This window comes from Eutrema salsugineum, unplaced genomic scaffold (genome assembly GCF_000478725.1).
Source record: "Eutrema salsugineum unplaced genomic scaffold, Eutsalg1_0 scaffold_1, whole genome shotgun sequence".
Lineage (NCBI taxonomy): Eukaryota > Viridiplantae > Streptophyta > Magnoliopsida > Brassicales > Brassicaceae > Eutrema > Eutrema salsugineum.
In genome coordinates, this window is record NW_006256909.1 from 10,331,102 (window position 1) to 10,350,245 (window position 19,144).

A 19,144-nucleotide genomic window follows, 5' to 3' on the forward strand; every position below is an offset into this window, starting at 1 on the left:
ATATCAAAATAGACAACTTTTTCAGACAATCCTCTATGAGGCTATGATTATGAATGTGTGTGACTGCGTGTAATGAAAAAAAAAAACAAAATACAGTATACGAGGTATAAAAAGAAAGAATTGTCTCGACAACACAACAAAGAGTTTGCTTGCGGCACCAAATCATTGGAGTCTTCTTGGTAGTGAAAAGTTGTTTCCTTTCCCCAAAACTGATTCAACCCGCAAATGTGTTCCCTTCTCATTGGAGCCAACATTTTGCTTCTTGAACTCAGCTTCTTAACGCTGCTGACAAATTCCAAATCCATCTCCGGTTTAGTATTGTGACTATTACTTGAGCAAATCGAAACCGCAATTGAACACAAGATTCTAACATTGCAGAGACAACTCAATGCTCATATCCAGCAAGGTCTTTGGTAATTCCTAAGTTTCACAAACCAATGGATTCATAGACTGAGAGTCAATTTCTGCATCTATAGATGAAATCGAAAACCATCAAAAAAATCAACCAAGATGGTTTTTTCCAATTTCCTCGGTTTACCTGAATGAGAGAAGAGCCAGAGGATTACGCCGCAGAGAAGAAGAATGAGAGGAATGAAATGGATGACGTTTTCTGCAGATCTGAATCGGGACTTCTCTCTCTTCCCCGGTTGAGAATTCGGGTCGTACCTTGGCAAAAGCAGCTCCACATCATCTTCCATAGCTGTAACGCTCTGAGATCGAGGCGGAGACAGTGACGGCGTTGAAAGATTCGCCGGAAACTGATCCGAAACTCTTGAGCCACTTGCTGATCTACGCATCTCTCTCTCCCTAACGTAACTTCTCAAGTCAAAGGTCGAAACTTTTTTCACACAATAACGCATATAAATACTGTCGTCACGTCAGATTTGACCAATAGAGAAGAGTCAAAGCTCTTCTCTTTTTCACCAGTAATCGCCACAAGAACAAGACCCATCTTTGAAATGGTGAAACCTTGTGGTGTCTCTCACCATGATCTCTCGTCTCTCTATCTCCGAGATAAATTTGATTGCTTTATGGCAATCACCACAGATTCTCAGGTTCTTGAAAACTTGTATCCGTGAACCTTCAGGGAGTTTTAAGCACCCAAAAGCAACAGCTAACTTCTCGCTATGCCATAACAATAGTTTCTTTTTCTGCTCTTCCTCTACATCGTGTAAATCAAACTCCAGCTCTGGTATGTATCCAGCCAGCTCCATCTTTTTCTCCAACTCCTTCAGTTTCTTGTGTATTGACTCTAATTCCGGGTGGATCCGATCACTTGATCTGAAATGGTGAACCTTGTTTCGAATCTCGATCCAACTGTATCCTGGTACCTGAAACAATCGATTGAACACATAAAAAGTCTTGTAAAGCGAATAAATAATCACACCTTTTGCAATCACCATACCTTCACAACATTGCTCTGCTTCATTCTCTTACGAACCCTTGCAACGTCCTCCCAACGACTCATCGATGCGTAGATATTCGCGAGCTGCACATACCCAGCTGCATTACTCGGGTCAAGCTCAAGCAGCTTCTCGGCTGCGAATTCAGCCAATTCCACATTCTTATGCACCCTACAAGCCCCTAAGAGCGTCCCAAAGACTGCAGCGTGTGGTCTAAACGGCATCGATCGTATCAGTTTCAACGCCTCGTCCAGCTTCCCAGCCCGACTCAGAAGATCAACCATACACGTGTAGTGATCAGGCCGCGGTTCTACCCTGTAATCTCTCACCATCGACTCGAAATGCTGCATCCCAGTATCCACTAATCCAGAATGGTTGCAAGCTAGCAAAACCGCTACAAACGTTATCCAATCCGGTCTGATATTGTCATCTCTCATCTCACTGAACAAACGCAGAGCCTTTTCTGCTCTACCATGCTGTGCATACCCGCATATCATCGCGTTCCACGCGACGACATCTTTCTTCCTCATACCCTGAAAGAGCTTCCAGGCATCACCAAGTTCACCACATTTGCAGTACATACTGATCAGCGACGTCAATGCGGTTATCTCACTACACAATATAGATTTACACACTATCTGATGGATCTGCCTCCCTAACCGTAACGCAGATAACTCGCTGCATCCAAGCAATACGCTGCTTAGACCTGACGGGTTAGGCCTAATTCCATCAAAAAGCATTACTTTGAAAAGCTTCAATCCATCTCCTGGCCGAGAATTTTCGACATAACCAGAGATCATAGCATTCCATGTAACGAGATTTTTCTTCACAGTCATGTCTTTGAACACTGCCTCAGCTAATTCAACCTTCTTGGCTTTCATGTACCCTGTGATCATCGCCGTCCAGGCCACCACTCCTCTAACAGGAGCCGCTTTGAAGAAACGTGATGCCATTTCCAAATCTCCGCATTCTACGTAACCAGAGATCATCGCGTTCCAAGAAACCTCGTTCTTCTCCGTCATGGCGTAGAACAATTCCCGCGCTTTTTCCATTTCCCTTCTCCGTGCATACCCTGTGATCATCGTGTTCCACGACGCCGCGTCCTTGAATGGAGCCCGATCGAAAAAGCTCTGAGCTTTCTCGAAGTCTCCGTTACGAACGTAGCAAGACAACATGATGTTGTAGGAGAAAGTATCTGGTTCAGGGATTTCGTCGAACAGTTGGTGTGCTTCCTTCAATCTGCTTGGATCTTTTGAAATCCCAACGAGCAGGGTGTTCCAGGTGACTGTGTTCTTAGCTCTCATCCCGTGAAACACTCGGAGAGCTTCGTCTATATCTCCGGAACGTACAAATCTGGCTATAATCTTGTTCAACGGGAAGATTCGGTCTTGGTCACAAGGTTTAGTCGTCGTTTGAAGCGTCAAGTTATCGGAGCGAACCAGAGATGGCTCTGGCGATGAACAAGAGGAAGACAAACATGATCCCACCAAAATGGCATCTGGGTTTTCTACGGAGCGCAAAAAGAATCGAAATTTCCAGCGTTTGAACGTCCGGTGAATGTTGAACCGAGAAAGCATTTTTCATGGTTTATGACAGAACAAGGATGAAAATGTTTATAAATCATACCAAACAAAAAAAACCTAAATTTGGAATTTAACACCTAACAATTGGGAGAATCTGAGACAGAACTGAGTTCACTCTCATTGTAATAAACTGTTGAATCATCTTATTGTTGAGTTATTTCTAATAAGAGACTTATGTTTTAGATTAAGTCAATTGTTGTTTGCTATTTTCTCGTTAGTGGTGGAACTAGTTGAACTAGTTGAGTCATGTCCTTGTTTTACGGTTGTTTCAGTTATTGTACTTTCTTTATAAGGCATTAAGGCCGATGGAATAAGATCAGATCATTCTGATGCAATTTGTGAATCCTTGAAACCAACTTTACAATTGGTATCAGAGCAAAAACACAAACGAGTGATCAAAGAGAGAGCAAAAAAAAGGAGAGAGAGAAGATGAGCGACGATAAAACTCTTACCAAAATTCCTTCATTCAATGGTCATTACAATCATTGGAGTGAACTGATGGAAAATCTTTTGCGTGCCAAAGGATTATGGAATCTGGTGGAAGAGGGATTCACAAAACCGTCGGAGGGAGCCGAGATGACCGCAGCGCAGCGGAAACAAATCGAGGAACTCAAGGTGAAAGACCATCAAGTGAAGCACTACCTGTTTCAAGCCATTGATCGGGTGGTATTTCAACAGATCTTAGATCGCAGAACATCCAAGATCATCTGGGAGTCAATGAAGAAAAAGTTCGGAGGCAATGAACGAGTGAAGAGATCTCTCCTCCAAACCTTAAGAAGAGACTTTGAGATTCTTGCAATGAAGGCTGATGAAAGCGTGGACGATTACTTTGGCAGAGTAATGTCCGTCTCGAACAAAATGAGAAGTAATGGAGAGGATATGCCAGATTCGAAGATTGTGGAGAAGATACTTCGAACGCTCACTGACAAATTCACATACGTGGTGGTGTCAATTGAGGAGTCCAAAGACACAAGCAGCATCACCATCGACAAACTGCAGAGCTCTTTGTCAGTCCATGAGAAAAAGTTCAAAAGGACCAGCTATGAGGAAGATGATCAAGCTTTCAATGTCAAAGGCAGAGGAAGGGGATCCTCCAGGGGTCGAGGCAGAGGGAGAGGTCGCTCCTTCAACAAAGCATTGATTGAATGTTACAAGGGCCACAACCTTGGGCACTTTCAGTATGAATGTCCGCAGACAAACAATGGTGCAAATTACGCTGAGATTGAAGAAGAAGATGAAGTATTACTGATGGCGTTTGTTGAACTTCAAGGCACAAGAAGAGAAGATGCTTGGTTTGTTGACTCTGGATGCTCAAACCATATGTGCGGAGAAAAGGGTATGTTCTCAAGTCTGGACACTGATTTTACGCGTAACGTCAAGCTGGGCAACAATCACAAGCTGATGGTTGGTGGGAAAGGAGTAGTGAAGATAACACTTAAAGGCATCAGCTATGTGGTTAACGACGTGTATTATGTCCCTGAATTGAAGAATAATCTGTTGAGTGTTGGGCAGCTTCAAGAGAAGAGTCTGGATGTGCTATTCAAGGGAGGAGAACACAAAACCTGCAGCATATTTCATCCAACAAGGGGAAAGATAGCTGAGTCTGTCATGAGTGCTAATCGGATGTTCATTCTGCTGGGAGAAACAAGTGAGAAAATGAAGGAAGAAAGATGCCTGCAAGTTAACATCTCAGACAAAGCTGAACTGTGGCACCATCGATATGGGCATCTCAGCCACAAAGGACTTCATACCCTTCACAGCAAAGAGATGGTTGTGGGTCTACCTGAACTTGCAGAGATGAAGACCATTTGTGAAGCCTGTGTCAAAGGGAAGAAGCATCGTGTACCATTTCCTAAGCAAAGCAAGTGGAGAGCAACTGAGAAATTACAGCTTGTCCACTCAGACCTCTGTGGTCCGATCATCCCTCCATCAAACAGTCATAAGAGGTACCTGATAAGCTTCATTGATGATTTTTCCAGAAAAACTTGGATATACTTTGTGCAAGAGAAGTCCGAAGCATTTCAAATGTTCAAGATATTCAAAGCACTCGTGGAGAAGCAAACAAGGTTGTTTATCAAGTGTTTAAGGACAGACAGAGGTGGAGAATATAATTCCAGCGAGTTCAAAGAATTCTGTAAGGAGAATGGGATCAGAAGGCAGCTAACCACAGCTTACACTCCCCAGCAAAATGGGGTTGCAGAGCGCAAAAACCGAACCATTATGAATATGGTGAGAGCAGTCTTGATGGAAAAGGAGGTGCCTAAATCTTTCTGGCCGGATGCTGTGCAGTGGGTAAACCATGTTTTGAACAGGTCTCCCACCTTGATTGTTAAAGATGTGACTCCTGAAGAGGCATGGAGCGGAAGAAAGCCTTCGGTCGAGCACTTCAGAATCTTCGGATGCATCGGGTATGTTCATATCTCCGATGTAAAAAGGACCAAACTTGATGATAAAAGCGCAAAGTGTGTCTTGCTAGGCTTCAGCAGCGAATCCAAAGCATACAAGATGTATGATCCAGTGGAGAAAAAGGTTCACATTAGCCGAGATGTGCTATTTCAAGAAGACAAGGGCTGGAATTGGGATGTTGCTTATTCGGGTGAACAGAACATGGAGCTTGCGTGGGATGATCAGTACGAGTGCAGTGAAAATCAAGAAATAGAAGAAGAAGAAGCAGAGGTAGCTGAAGATGAAGCAGAAGAAAGAACTAATGTTCCTGTGCCAAACAATCTAACTGCAGACACATCAACGTCTGCAGGCAGAACAAGGAGACCACCTGTTTGGGCTGCCGACTTTACCTCAGGAGAGGAGCTGTCAGATATGGAGGAAGAAGCAAATATGGTCAGGGTTGATAGTCTCGACAGCACAATCTGACATTTATGGCATTGATAGTCAGAGGTAGCTGAAGATGAAGCAGAAGAAAAAACTGATGTTCTTGTGCCAAACAATCTAACTGCAGACACATCAACGTCTGCAGGCAGAACAAGGAGACCACCTGTCTGGGCTGCCGACTTTACCTCAGGAGAGGAGCTGCCGACTTTACCTCAGGAGAGGAGCTATCAGATATAGAAGAAGAAGCAAATATGGTCAGGGTTGATAGTCTCGACAGCACAAATCTGGCATTTATGGCCATCTCAGATCCTACGAGCTTTGGAGAAGCAAGTTATAAAATGATTACTTTTATAACATCTCAGAATACGAACAGAAACGAGAAAGGAAGTGAAACTCACTGAAGACTCGAAACCGATGATAACATTAGAATTGTCTGTCTGAAACAAGTATCATAAATAAGAAAACAACAAACGACTAAAGACTAAATGGTAGGTAAACAAAGGAAAAAAAGAGTGTATTGTTGTTTCAAAAGTAAAAAAAAAAACCGGTCAGGCATAAGCTTGCATAAAATCTAAGAAACTGACGACAACTAAAAATTTACACCTGACAACAAAAGACCGGTAAACAGTAAATCATTCAGACTCGATTTCAGCAGCGGAGGAAAACTGGAACGAGTTTCGATGTTTTCATTGGATGGATCTTACTTGCCCCCAAGAGATGGGAACTGAGCAGTATCTCCAATGACAGGCGCAGCTTCACTACGGTGGCCACCAAATCCGCCGCTAGAAGCACCTCCACGGCCACGACCACGACCACCACGTTCACGGCCACCACGACCTCCTCCTCGGTAGTAGTTCTCACCCTCAGCTGGCTTCAGAAACTCATTGATGCTCACAGCCTGCAAATCAGAAACACACATTCATAAGCAAAAAAGCTTATTGACTTCTACAAAATATTTTTGATTCAGAAAACGATTTGAACCTTTTTGGCCTTCTCTTCTTTGTCATCTTTGCGTTTGTCCTTGTCAGAACCCTGTGAAATAGATCAAAGCAAGGGTCAGAATCGTCTAAGCAAGTAGATTCTATACACGATATTGTCTTACCAACTTGATGAAGATTTCATCGTTAGACTTCTTGTTTGAGAGTTGTTGCATTGATTCAAACACTTTAGTATCAACTTTCCTCTCGGAGGTGGTCTGAGATTGAAGGGCCTTTTTCTTCTCCTCAAGGATTTTCTCATACTCATCCAGAGTCATTTCCTAATTCGAAACACAAGCCAAAACACAATCAATGTGAATAACAAGTAAATACTGGTGAAAGGGCCTAATAACTACAACACTGATTTCAAGTTCCATCATCTATTCTCGGCTTACCTTGTTCTCAGGCTCTTTCTCCTCCTCAGCTTCAGCAGTGTTCTCCTTGTTAGCATCAGCAGCTACATCATCACCAGCAGGCTTCTCCACAGCATTCTTTTCAGTCTCAGCACCAGCTACTTCCTCAGTCTCACTAAAAGAGACAAGAGAATCTTCTTTTAGTCCAAATTCCAAATTCTTATCACATAAACCAACACAAATGTTTTTACAAAATGCAATCAATCCCAAAAACAAATGCTTACCCAGCAAAGACTTCTTCTCCTGGTGTTCCCCAATTTCCACGACCAGATCCTTCACGTTTGAAGTCACCCCTAACCAAAAGATAAACTTAAGCTCATGAGAATTTCAATTGCAGAACATGCCACAACAACAATAAAAGTTGAGCGAGAGTAAGACTAACCCCCTGCCAGTTCCACTGCGACGCTCGTGCGTCCTTCGAGGACGTTCGCCTTCACCATCTTCACGTCGACCACCACGGAAAGAACCACGAGGAGCACCTCCACCACCACCACGCCTCTCATAAGAAGACTTTGACACGTCTCCTTCCTCTGAGGGCTTACTGTATCCCCCTGAGTATCCATTGTTACCTCCGGGACCATCACCACGTCCAAAATCACGGTTGTAACCACCAGGACCTCCACGACCACGGCTAAACCCTCCGCTGCCTCTACCACCACCACGTGGAGCTTCACTCCTAGCCTCTTTCACTAATTAACAACATTAAGGTACCAACCTCAATCAACTAAAACAACGATACAAAACTCCAAAAATAAATTCAATGAATCAATCTAGAGAATCTAATATAACAACACATACAGTCTACTAAATAAGGAAATCGAATAGATGAGAAGTTTTATAGTTTGCTAATCGTGTTTAAGAGAATCTCACCAGCTTGAGCAGGAGGAAGTGGCTTCGACGGAAGCTTCCCAGCAGCTGAAATGGGACCAGACTTCTTGGACTTATCAGTTTTCTCCGGTGGAGCGATGGAGACGGCGAGCTGGCTTGGATCCTCAGCGTCGTTACCCAACAGATCAAAAGGGTTCAAAGTTGCCATATCTTAAAATCAATCGAAGTGATTAAAACACACAAACTTTTTTCCTCCCCAAAAGTATCACACAGAGTCACAGAGACAACTAACAGTAGTAATAAAGTGAAGCCATGGATTAATAGATCTAAAGAGTAGAAAAGAAACGTCGGAATGAAAGAGACGAAATGGGAATTAGGACAGGAACTAATTTGAGTTTGGTAAGAGAAATGAAAAGAAAGAAAATGTGGCAATTTTTGGAGTGGCCGAAAAGCGGCGTAGACAAACCTAATCGCTTAAAACACCCAGCTTTTCTCACTGATTGAGTGTGGTCGACCGCATGGTAAGATTGAAATGACCGGCAAGATCTAACCGTACGATGCAGCGATCCTGAAATCGACAAGAAAACAATACATAACTCAACAAGTCATTATTTGAGCAAACATGTTATTCTTCCATGGGCCATTTTTAGTATTGTTTGATCATATAGGCCCACGAAAAATTGATACTTTTTATTTTATTATATTTTTGCATTATCAAATGATCTTTATACGATCTTGATATGTCTAGGACTCTCAAATCAATGTCGACAAAAAAAGATATGTCTAGGGCTCTAGAGTCTACAAAAGTTTTTGTGATTTGAATAACTTCTTATCTTCTTATCTAACATATACACAACAAACAAAAAATATTGTGATATTCAAAGAAGTCTTATGTTTGTAAATTAGTAATACTACGATCGTTTACCTTCTTGGCTTCCATGCAACGCCAAATTTCTATTTATAACAAATGTCAAAAGACTCCAAAATATTACACAGTAACACAACTTCTATCATTTGCATTTAACATGCCAATGGCGATAAATAAAAAGCTTTTATTCCAAATAGGAACAAACAAAATAGTCGGCAAACTAATAATAACAATTAGGCTTGTCGGCAAAAAAAAATACATTTTTTCAAAAGTGCATAAAGAAAAAGAAAATTAGAGCTCTGTCATGACGACGGACTAGGCAAAACATCTCCGTTATCAGGAACAGTAGTAATACGGCTAAGTCTCAAAGACTTTCCAGTGTACAAAGCCTTGACGTTTGACCGTTGCTCATCCAAAAGCTTCCTCAAACTACGTTTCGCGTTTGCCCTAAACGGACAGTTCGACGCTAAAAAACCGTCGACCAAATGCAAATACGCCTCCAAGTCATGACAGCACGCCACGTCAGCATTCGGTTTCAAGTACGGAGACATCTTCATATCTACGCGCAGCTCCGCTCCCACGTGCGAGTAAGCCCATGGATTGTTCTTCTCCACCATCTCCATTATTATACCCCCTTGACTTCTCCCGTTATTACGATTCTGCCCTTGCTTATCGTTATCGGAGAATATCCCGGGGACTTTCGTCACCACGTCCTGGCTGTTCACTACGCGGAGGACTTTCACTCCCTTCGAATCCAACCGATCGGCGAACTCCCGGTTTCCGACTCGAGGCCCGCCGAATGAAAACACCGACACCGGAGGCGCGTGTGGAACACGCTCGGCTATGTCGTCGGCGGCGAGGAGCGCAATGGCGGCGCCGAGGCTATGTCCGGTGACGCTGATGCTCAGCTCCTCTCCGGCGTATAGATCGACGAGCCGGCTGATTTCTCCGATTAATGACTCGGCGAGGCTCGGCGCTTGGTGGCTACCCGTCGTGTAGAGGCTGTTGAATCCGCATTCCACTTTGGGCCGGGTCGGGTCAGATGGATCGGGTTTGGGTTCGGGCATGGAGACGAGATTCGGCCTGAAATTTTCTGACCACTCGAGCAACGTGGCGGTTCCACGGAGCGCGATGACGATCTCCCTCCTCCCCATCCGTCGGATCTCACTCGGATCATCGCAGACCGCCACGTACCCAACCCAGCTCGTCTGCTTAGTCATCCACCGTAGATCTGGTGCCACCTCATCAATCCACTTAGGCAAACGAACGGATGACGTGGCGTAAAGACTTTTTGTCACTTTATAAGACCCGTCAGGTAACGCCACGTGTCTCGGCGAACCTTCCGGGTCAGAGTGAAACGCTTGGTAAGCCGCCTGCACGAACTCTCCGTACCGGACAAGCTCTCGCCGGAGATTCTCGTCTAGCGGATCCAGTAACCCGGCCCAGTTATTCGACCCGTGTAGTTCCCGCCATTTAGACCCGAGTTTATTCTTCGGCGAACGCTCCTCCGATGACTTGGAGAGAAGCCTTTGGAGACGCTTGAGATTCTTCGGCGACATTTCGTCGACGGCTGCTTTCATCTGAGGCCAGATTCGCGCCAAATTCAAACCTTTGAGTAATGTCGACGTCGACGTCTTCGTTTTATCTTGACGAGAAGAGACACTGTCGAGATTATCTGTAAAGGTCGATGAGGTCTTGAGAACATTCTCAAGGTTCATGAGATGTTCTCTGTTGGTTTTTCTCGCCGGAAAAACCGAAAGTGTCTTCGTCGGGATCAAAGTCGATGTTTGTGTGCTGCAAGTGAAACGACGGCGTTTTGCATGGAATAAGTCGGTGTTCGGCGTAAGTGTCTGCATGAGAAAACTGTGGAGAGAGGTCTTGGCTCAAGTTTTGATGAGACAAGAACAGAGATGCTTAAGAAAGTAAAAGGTCTGGTATTTATATGGAAACATGTCGATGGTGGCTGTGACGTCATTTGAATTAGGATTGAGCCTTGAATATTGAATGTTATTACCATTTTGACCCTCTGTTTTGACTTGACTTTGTTTTTATTTGATTTGTTTATTTCCTTTCTGATTGTAAGGAATATTGAAATTCTTATTTAGGACCGTATTGGCTGGCCATTGTTTATATTTTGGACCGTTTCCATTATAAGTCTCCGTGTGTTTTCAAGAAAAGTCCTGCTATTTTTTCTTTGCACATGCAATCAAGCTACCAAAGGGCCGGGTACTTCGATGGCAGTACGTATTGTGTATTCAATAATGTAATTTTAACTATTAAAAAAAAACCTCAAACTAATTTCAGGATATACAATTACGGTTTGAATTGTTATTAGTTACTTGTGGATACTGTTGTTTTGCCGTTTTGATGGACGAGTCTGACTTAAAAGTAGTTACTAGATACGTGAAATAGATAGACAGTAGAAACATGTTTTGGTCTATTGTGCCGTCTTCCTAGTTACTATGATCGTTGGATATATTGTTCTATAAAAGGTACAGTCCGAATAGTATAGAAAGGAACCCTCTTTTCTTGATATAAGAGATGGCAAAACTCAATTGGTTTTATGCTGTGTGCTTAAAGTTAACGCAGTATATTCTGACACGCCACTTCTAAATATCAATTTCGAAGACCGGTTTCCGAATTTTAAGATTTTTAAGTTTGATTTGCTATGATTTTTAGGTCACTCTCCAATTATATGTAATAAAAGAATGTGTGTTTTAAAAACTGATGAATTTAAAGATTGTGAAAAAAATATTAAATTCAACCAAATCCACCTAATATATATCCTCTTGTATAGATTGTTTATGAATCGGTTATAACTTAATAATAAAGAATGCCTCAGATTTTTGGTCTACCATAACATTCTAACAACTAATAATATAACAGATTAAAACAATTGTAAACCAAACAATAAATACACCGCGTAAAGCAAATAGCGTAGGATGTAAAGTATATATAAATTTTGACGAAATAAAAGGACTATAAGTTCTGAGTTGGTCAATCTCAATTCAGTTTATAATTTATTTCTTTACCATCGGTTATTGTCGGTATGTACGAACTATAGGTGTGTGCATTTGAAAAACAACAAGTTTATGTGTGAAAGTGATAAAGTTAGTGCAGTACCGTTAGATAACCTTGTACCAACTTACCTTGCGGTCATGGTTTTAAGATTATTGCATTTCAAACAATTATAGTTATTTACGTTCCCCGTTTGGAGACGGGATCAAAAAGTTATATATATACATAAAAAAATCTTTAACAAAATTATATTACTTATGATAGAGTTTCCATTTTCCATATGAATTGTTTTTAACTTTGCAAATACTGCTTTACAAAATAAAATTTAATTTGCAAGGACTTTGAAGTATGATCAATCATCGATGTACTTTATCTTGTCAAATGCCTGATAAAAAAAAACAATAGATTGCAAGACCACATGACAGTACCTATTACAAACGATGAGTGATGAACAGAAATGGATCAAGCTCAATCGATCATGGAGAAGATGAGCTCGAGAGAGAAAGATGAGAAGAAGATATTTTGGGAAAATTTCTGTTATTTCATTAAAGGAAATGTACAAGAGTTATATACAATTGTTGTGTGATACCCGGGACAAACCGGTTAACTATTTACAGATAGTATTTACAATAACCAACTAAACCAAGGCCTAATATCCCCTCTCAAGATGGCGCATATATGTTAATCACAGACATCTTGCTTAGTAGAGACTCGAACTGAGTTGGAAATAATGGTTTAGTGAGGAGATCAGCGAGTTGGTTACCTGTACGAACATGCAGAGTTTTAATTAAGCCCTTGTCAATCTTTCCTCTAATACTGTGACAATCGCGTTCAATGTGTTTGGTACGTTTGTGATAAACGGTATTGTTAGCGATGTGGATAGCTGAAGTGTTGTCACAATAAAGAGAAGAAGCTTCTGAAACATCGACCCATAGATCTTCCAGGAGATAGCGTAGCCAAATCATCTCCTTTGCTGCATAAGCTAATGATCGATATTCAGCCTCACTGGTGGACATGGCAACAACATCTTGCTTATTCGATTTCCATGAGACCAGAGAAGTACCAACGAACATGCAGAAGCCTGAAACTGATCTGCGTGTGTCTGGACAAGTTGACCAATCAGAGTCGGCAAAACCAGATAGTTTCAAGTCAGACGTAGCAGAGTAAAAGAGACTCTGTCCTACGGTACCCTTCAAGTAATGCAAGACCTTGTAAGCTGCATTAAGATGAGGAACACGAGGAGAGGACGTGTATTGACAGAGTTTATGGACTGCAAAGGTAATATCCGGGCGAGTAAATGTCAGGTAAAGTAATTTACCGACCAGTGTTCTGTATTGTTCTGCGTTCTCCAGAAGATCACCATCAATTTTGGACAGTTTGAGATTTGGCTCCATCGGAATAGAAGAGGGTTTACAACCAAGAAGGCCAGTCTCATCCAACAACTCAAGAGTGTATTTTCGTTGACAAAGAGAGATGCCAGAAGAGTTACGAGCAATCTCTAAACCAAGAAAATAACGCAATTCTCCCAAATCACGCAGCTTGAAAGAGCATTGTAGAGCATCCTTGAGAAGTGCAGTGGCGATGATAATATCGTCCACGTACACAAGAACAGCCATATAAACGTTACCCGCATTTCTGAGGAACAGAGTGTGATCACCTGAAGACTTATGAAAACCAAGGTCGAGCAAAGCTTCTGAAAACTTCAAGAACCACTGACGGGAAGCCTGTTTAAGACCGTACAGGGATTTTTGGAGCTTGCAGACAGCATTAGGTGGCAGCTCTTCTCCTCCACGAGGAACATAACCAGGAGGTAAAGACATGTAAATCTCTTCTTTTAAATCTCCATTCAAGAAGGCGTTAGAAATATCCAACTGAGTAAGAGACCAACCCTTTGCAGCAGCAACAGCAATCAAGAGTTTAACAGTAGAAAGCTTGGCAACTGGTGAAAAGGTATCGACATAGTCAAGGCCTTCCTGTTGGGTATAACCCTTAGCAACCAAACGAGCCTTGTAGCGCTCAAGACTCCCATCAGCATTCAACTTGACTTTGAAAACCCATTTACAACCAACAGGCTTTTTACCTTCAGGTAAAGAACAGATAATCCATGTTCCATTGTCTTCAAGCGCAGTTAACTCGATTCCCATAGCATCACACCACTCCTTAAGATCCTTAGCCTGTTTATAAGACGTTGGTTATAGGATCTTATTCACAGCATTAATGAAGATCAGATAAGGGTCAGACAACGCAGAGTAGCAAAGGACCTCAGAGAGTGGATGTTGAGTGGAAGAATCAAGAGAATAGCAATGATAGTCTTTAAGATAAGAAGGAGGTTTAGAAGCTCTCGTACGTGTAGTATCAGGTACAGCGTCTGAAGATGTACCAGGTGAGGAATTCTCCGTATGATCAGGGTGGACCACAGGAAAGAAATCCAAAACATCAGGAGAGAGACTTCCCCTCTGTCTAAAAGGAAACAAGTCCTCGTAGAAGACTACATTGCGAGAGACAAAGACTGAATTACTCTGAAGATCAAGCAGCTTGTAACCTTTGTATCCCGGTGGATATCCAATGAAAACGCAGGCACAAGCTCGATCTTGGAACTTGTGGCGATGTTTAGGTGAAGTACTGACATAGCAGAGACACCCAAACGTTTTCAGATGAGTATATTCAGGCTTTTTGTGAAGAAGCATCTCAAATGGAGTTCTGTTGGAAAGGACCTTGGAAGGAGTCCGATTGATGAGAAAAACAGCTGTGAGAACACATTCACCCCATAGAGAGAGAGGCACTTGAGACTGAAACAACAAAGATCTAGCAACATTCAGGATATGCTGATGCTTCCGCTCAACAACCGAGTTTTGTTCAGGCGTCTCTGGACAAGAATGGTAGGAAACGATGCCCTTTTTTTTGTACAAAGAATCAAATTTTAATTCAGGTGCATTATCAGATCGAACACCTTTTATCTGTGCATCAAATTGTTTCTCAACCATTGCTATGTACTCAGGAAAGACTGTAAGAACATCACTCTTTAAGCGCATCAAGTAAATCCAAGTGACCCTTGTGTGGTCATCTACTATTGTCAAAAAAATCTTAATCCCTCCTGTGTTGGTTCTGAGAAAGGCCCCCAAACATCAATGTGAAGCAATTCAAATGGAGAAGAACAGAAGTTGTGACGAGTAGGAAAAGACAATTTCTTTTGCTTAGCACGATGACAAATATCACAATGCAGTAAACCCTTATTTTTGGCTTTGGAAATACCAAGTTCATCCATACGAAGGTCTAAACGTTCAAAAGAAGTATGGCCAAGCCTTTGATGCCAAACAGATGCATCAATTACAGAGTTGTAAGAAAAGAAGTAGAAACAGGTTCTGCAGGTGCTGAATCATCCACATCCAACACGTACAGATTAGCTACCCGTCTACCGCTTCCAATCGTCGAGCCCTTGATACGATCCTGTATCAGACAAGAGTCAGGATCAAATATCACTCGAGAGCCCATAGCCGATGTCAAAGCACTGATACTCAACAAATTCAGGCAAAACTCAGGTATATACAGAACATTCTTCAAGACAATATCAGCATTGATTACAACACCACTGACTTTAACTGTAGCTCCATTAGGTAAGTTCACATGATGCTGAACAGCAGTATTAATATCACAGAACAGCGAGATATCGTGTGAAACATTATGAGTTGCACCAGAGTCAATAATCCAGGTTTTAACAGCAGTCACACATTCAGTAACATTAAGAATACCGATGAAACTGAATGTGAAGGATGAGAAAGTAATACCAGATGGGTTATTGGCTTGAGAACTCGTACTTGCAGAAGACACATTAGTGGAAGGAGTATGTGGTTTCGGCTGTAGCTGAGAACTGAAGAAAGCAATGAAATTATGTATCTGATCCTTAGTCATGCTTCCAACAAGGCTATCCAAACCTGGCTCTGATACCATATTACAAACGATGAGTGATGAACAGAAATGGATCAAGCTCAATCGATCATGGAGAAGATGAGCTCGAGAGAGAAAGATGAGAAGAAGATATTTTGGGAAAATTTCTGTTATTTCATTAAGGGAAATATACAAGAGTTATATACAATTGTTGTGTGATACCCGGGACAAACCGGTTAACTATTTACAGATAGTATTTACAATAACCAACTAAACCAAGGCCTAATAGTACCAGACTAGACTTTCTTTATAAGAAATCTTTGTACAATTTATCTAACAATACAAACAGAAACAACAAGTTTAGTGAAATTTTCTTACATGATATTGCAGAGTTATATAAGTGACATCTACCGTCCAAACTTAACAACCTTTCAAGTTTCAACATACAAGAACTTCCAGAGTCGTAGATTTATATACTTCGTGTATTTCTAAAGTTTAATCACAAAAGTGCAACTCTTATTAGCAATAGTAATTCAATCGTTCGTCTACAAATGCGAAACATTAATACAAACTCAAATTAGAGTTTCATGGACTACATATAATGTATACAGTAAAACCTCTATAAATTAATAATGTTGGGACCATGATATTTTATTAATTTATCGTGATATTAATTTATCTATAAATTAATAATTATTAATTTATAGAAAAAATTGTTTTTTGCATATAATTTTCTAAAAATTTATTTAGAATAATGTTATATTTTATAATTTTAACAAATATCATAATATACATTATGATTAAAAATCATAACTATCACAATAAAATAATTTTCAGTATATTAGATTGTCCATAAAAAATATACATGTTCATAAGTTTAAAATTTATAAAAAAAACTATGGTTACTATCAGTATTATTGATGATAAAATTGAAGATAATACTACAATACATTTACAAATATTTACATGTAAGAAAATCAGTTATCACATCAAAAAATCATCATAAATTTTGAATGTATATAGTAAAACAGCAATAAAAGTTACTAATATAATAATTAGAGAGATGACTTTAACTAAAAACAAACACATTAGTCATATTTTAAAATATTAAATTTATATATATTTGCATAAAATTATATAATTATTAATTTATGTTTTTGTTGGGACCATGTATTTACATAAGGGTTTCAAAAAAAATTATTATCTTCTTATTTTATCTAATTTGATGGATTTTTACATTGACCCGACTTGAAACCAGCAAAATTTATTAATTTATAGTGATTATTAATTTATCGAGTATTAATTTATAGAGGTTCTAATGTATTTAAGGTATGGATCCCACGTACTATTTTTATAAGTTTACAAAAATCAATTCTTCGTAAACGTATGACTCACAACTACAACAACCTGGCGTCACGCCTCAGTACGTAGTTTATTAAATAAACAGGTCAAATATTTATGTTGCATTCAATACCAACTGCACAGGAAAATATTCCCATATTCATGCATGGTAACTCGTTCAACAAATAAGAATAAACTTACGTAAGCATTACCACCCAACCAACAAATTAAATCTGGAAACATGTTTGAAGTTTTCAAATCACATACTAGACATTTCAAATATATGATCACCTTTTCAACAACTGTAGTGAAGTACTGAAATAAATATATACTTTATTTTACATGTCCTGTTATTTTACAATATTTAGATTTACATTGTCAAGAAAAAAATAACGTTCTTTGTTCTTTTGTTGGGCATGGCTCGATGCCTCGATGGCTAGAGGAACTCTCAACTAAGCGTGTTGAACCGTTAAGGTTTGCCATCCAGCTCAGCTGTATTAACGACACGTGGAAAAGTCAGACCCATTGATTCAACATTTGACTAAACTTCTACAGTTCTACTGTTCCGACTTACGAATGTATAGAGAATCGCAGCCGCTTAATGGGCCTCATTGACTTATTAGCCCATAAATGTCTTCGTGTAAAATATATGTGCACAAAAAAATGAAAAAGACGTTGTCAAGAAAGAAAAAATGAAAAAGACTATACAATCTTTTTAACTAAGAAATCTCATTCTTTGTATACATCGAAACAGAGACAGAAAACACAACAATATTTGCTTTTGAGTTATAGAATGATTTAAGAAATTATTATTGTTTTGGGATAGTTTTTTATATGACTTTATATATAGATAAATATCACATTTATGTTCAAAATCTGTTTATATTAACAAACTGGTTTAAGAAAGATAATCTAAAATATATAGCATAAAATAAATTTGAATTACCCTTAATTTTTTTTGGGGTAAAATTTACCCATAGTTATAGAAAAGTAAATACTATGGATAAACTCGAAACTAGTAAACTTATCAGGTAAGTAGTCTTCAATCACGTGTCTATTCACTAGAGATTTCTCGGAAAAAAAAAATTCTTGCATCGGCCTATGATATCGGACTGTGAGAACTGAGAATCATCAAAATGCAAGGAGGAATAGTGCATCTCACCACTCCAGTCTTCACTGAATGTCGTCAACATGTGATGGGAGCATACACACAAACGGAAAAAAGGCCGATTCGTACCTCAACACTATAACTTGTACCAATAAATATCCATACAATTTTAATAGGTTAATCAGTACCTGAACTTATTAAAATTGGTAAATACATACCTCAACAATGTTTTTGTGGCCAATTAGTACATTGACTTACTGTTAGTCAAATCTGTTAATTTGCAAACAGAATCCGACTCAGATGCCACGGTGGATGTTGTGTTCGAATGAAACCAATACAACGTCGTTTAAGGTTAAAAATTTGGAAAAAGAGGCAAAAACAACGTCGTTTTAAATTTATTATTCATTAAAAAAATAAACCATCTATATCTTTTTTCATCTTCGTCGTCCCTCTTCTTCGTCAACTTAAAACGGGGAAGAACATCGATAGTTAGGGTTTGGGTAGTGTTCGAAAAAATCGGAATGACTTCATTGTCGAACTCTTACGCTTCCTCGAAGATTCCAGGTAGGTTTAAGTTTGCAATTTTGATTTTGATTTTGATTCAAACACTTTCAGAAAATCAAATCGGAAATTTCAATTTTGATTTTTTAAAAATGTATAATAAATTTAAAACGACGTCGTTTTTGCCTCTTTTTCCAGATATTTAACCTTAAACGACGTCGTATTGGTTTCATTCGAACACAGCATCCACTATGGCATCTGAGTCGGATTCCGTTTACAAATTAACAGATTTGACTGACAGAGAGGAAGTCAATATACTAATTGGCCACAAAAATATTATTGAGGTATGTATTTACCAATTTTAATAAGTTCAGGTACTGATTTACCTAT

At 39.9% G+C, this 19,144-nt stretch overlaps 4 protein-coding genes across 6 annotated transcripts; all 4 read right to left on the reverse strand.

The window, feature by feature from the left end:
• Positions 1 to 50: 50 nt before the first annotated feature.
• Positions 51 to 937, reverse strand: LOC18030951. 3 transcript variants are annotated; one of them, XM_006414230.2, is made up of 2 exons: positions 539 to 937; positions 51 to 420 (listed from the first exon to the last, which is right to left on the reverse strand). In XM_006414230.2, the coding sequence occupies exons 1-2, from the start codon at positions 858 to 860 to the stop codon at positions 386 to 388; spliced, it is 357 nt and encodes a 118-aa protein (XP_006414293.2). In that variant the 5' UTR covers positions 861 to 937; the 3' UTR covers positions 51 to 385. The 3 variants fall into 3 exon arrangements, with proteins under 3 accessions (XP_006414293.2, XP_024004309.1, XP_024004308.1); XM_024148541.1 differs by having other exon boundaries at positions 123 to 282; positions 539 to 828; XM_024148540.1 differs by having other exon boundaries at positions 148 to 285; positions 539 to 828.
• LOC18030952 (pentatricopeptide repeat-containing protein At4g16835, mitochondrial) lies at positions 833 to 2,998 on the reverse strand. Its single transcript, XM_006414231.2, has 2 exons — positions 1,406 to 2,998; positions 833 to 1,331 (listed from the first exon to the last, which is right to left on the reverse strand). The coding sequence occupies exons 1-2, from the start codon at positions 2,978 to 2,980 to the stop codon at positions 921 to 923; spliced, it is 1,986 nt and encodes a 661-aa protein (XP_006414294.1). The 5' UTR covers positions 2,981 to 2,998; the 3' UTR covers positions 833 to 920.
• Positions 2,999 to 6,213: 3,215 nt separating this feature from the next.
• LOC18030953 (RGG repeats nuclear RNA binding protein A) lies at positions 6,214 to 8,493 on the reverse strand. The gene is made up of 7 exons (XM_006414233.2): positions 8,076 to 8,493; positions 7,588 to 7,894; positions 7,430 to 7,498; positions 7,188 to 7,320; positions 6,918 to 7,073; positions 6,797 to 6,847; positions 6,214 to 6,713 (listed from the first exon to the last, which is right to left on the reverse strand). Exons 1-7 carry the CDS (start codon positions 8,239 to 8,241, stop codon positions 6,516 to 6,518), a joined length of 1,080 nt encoding a protein of 359 aa, XP_006414296.1. The 5' UTR covers positions 8,242 to 8,493; the 3' UTR covers positions 6,214 to 6,515.
• A 482-nt stretch (positions 8,494 to 8,975) lies between these two features.
• LOC18030954 (phospholipase A1-Ibeta2, chloroplastic) lies at positions 8,976 to 10,776 on the reverse strand. Its single transcript, XM_024149705.1, has one exon. It carries the CDS (start codon positions 10,755 to 10,757, stop codon positions 9,204 to 9,206), a length of 1,554 nt encoding a protein of 517 aa, XP_024005473.1. The 5' UTR covers positions 10,758 to 10,776; the 3' UTR covers positions 8,976 to 9,203.
• Positions 10,777 to 19,144: the final 8,368 nt, after the last annotated feature.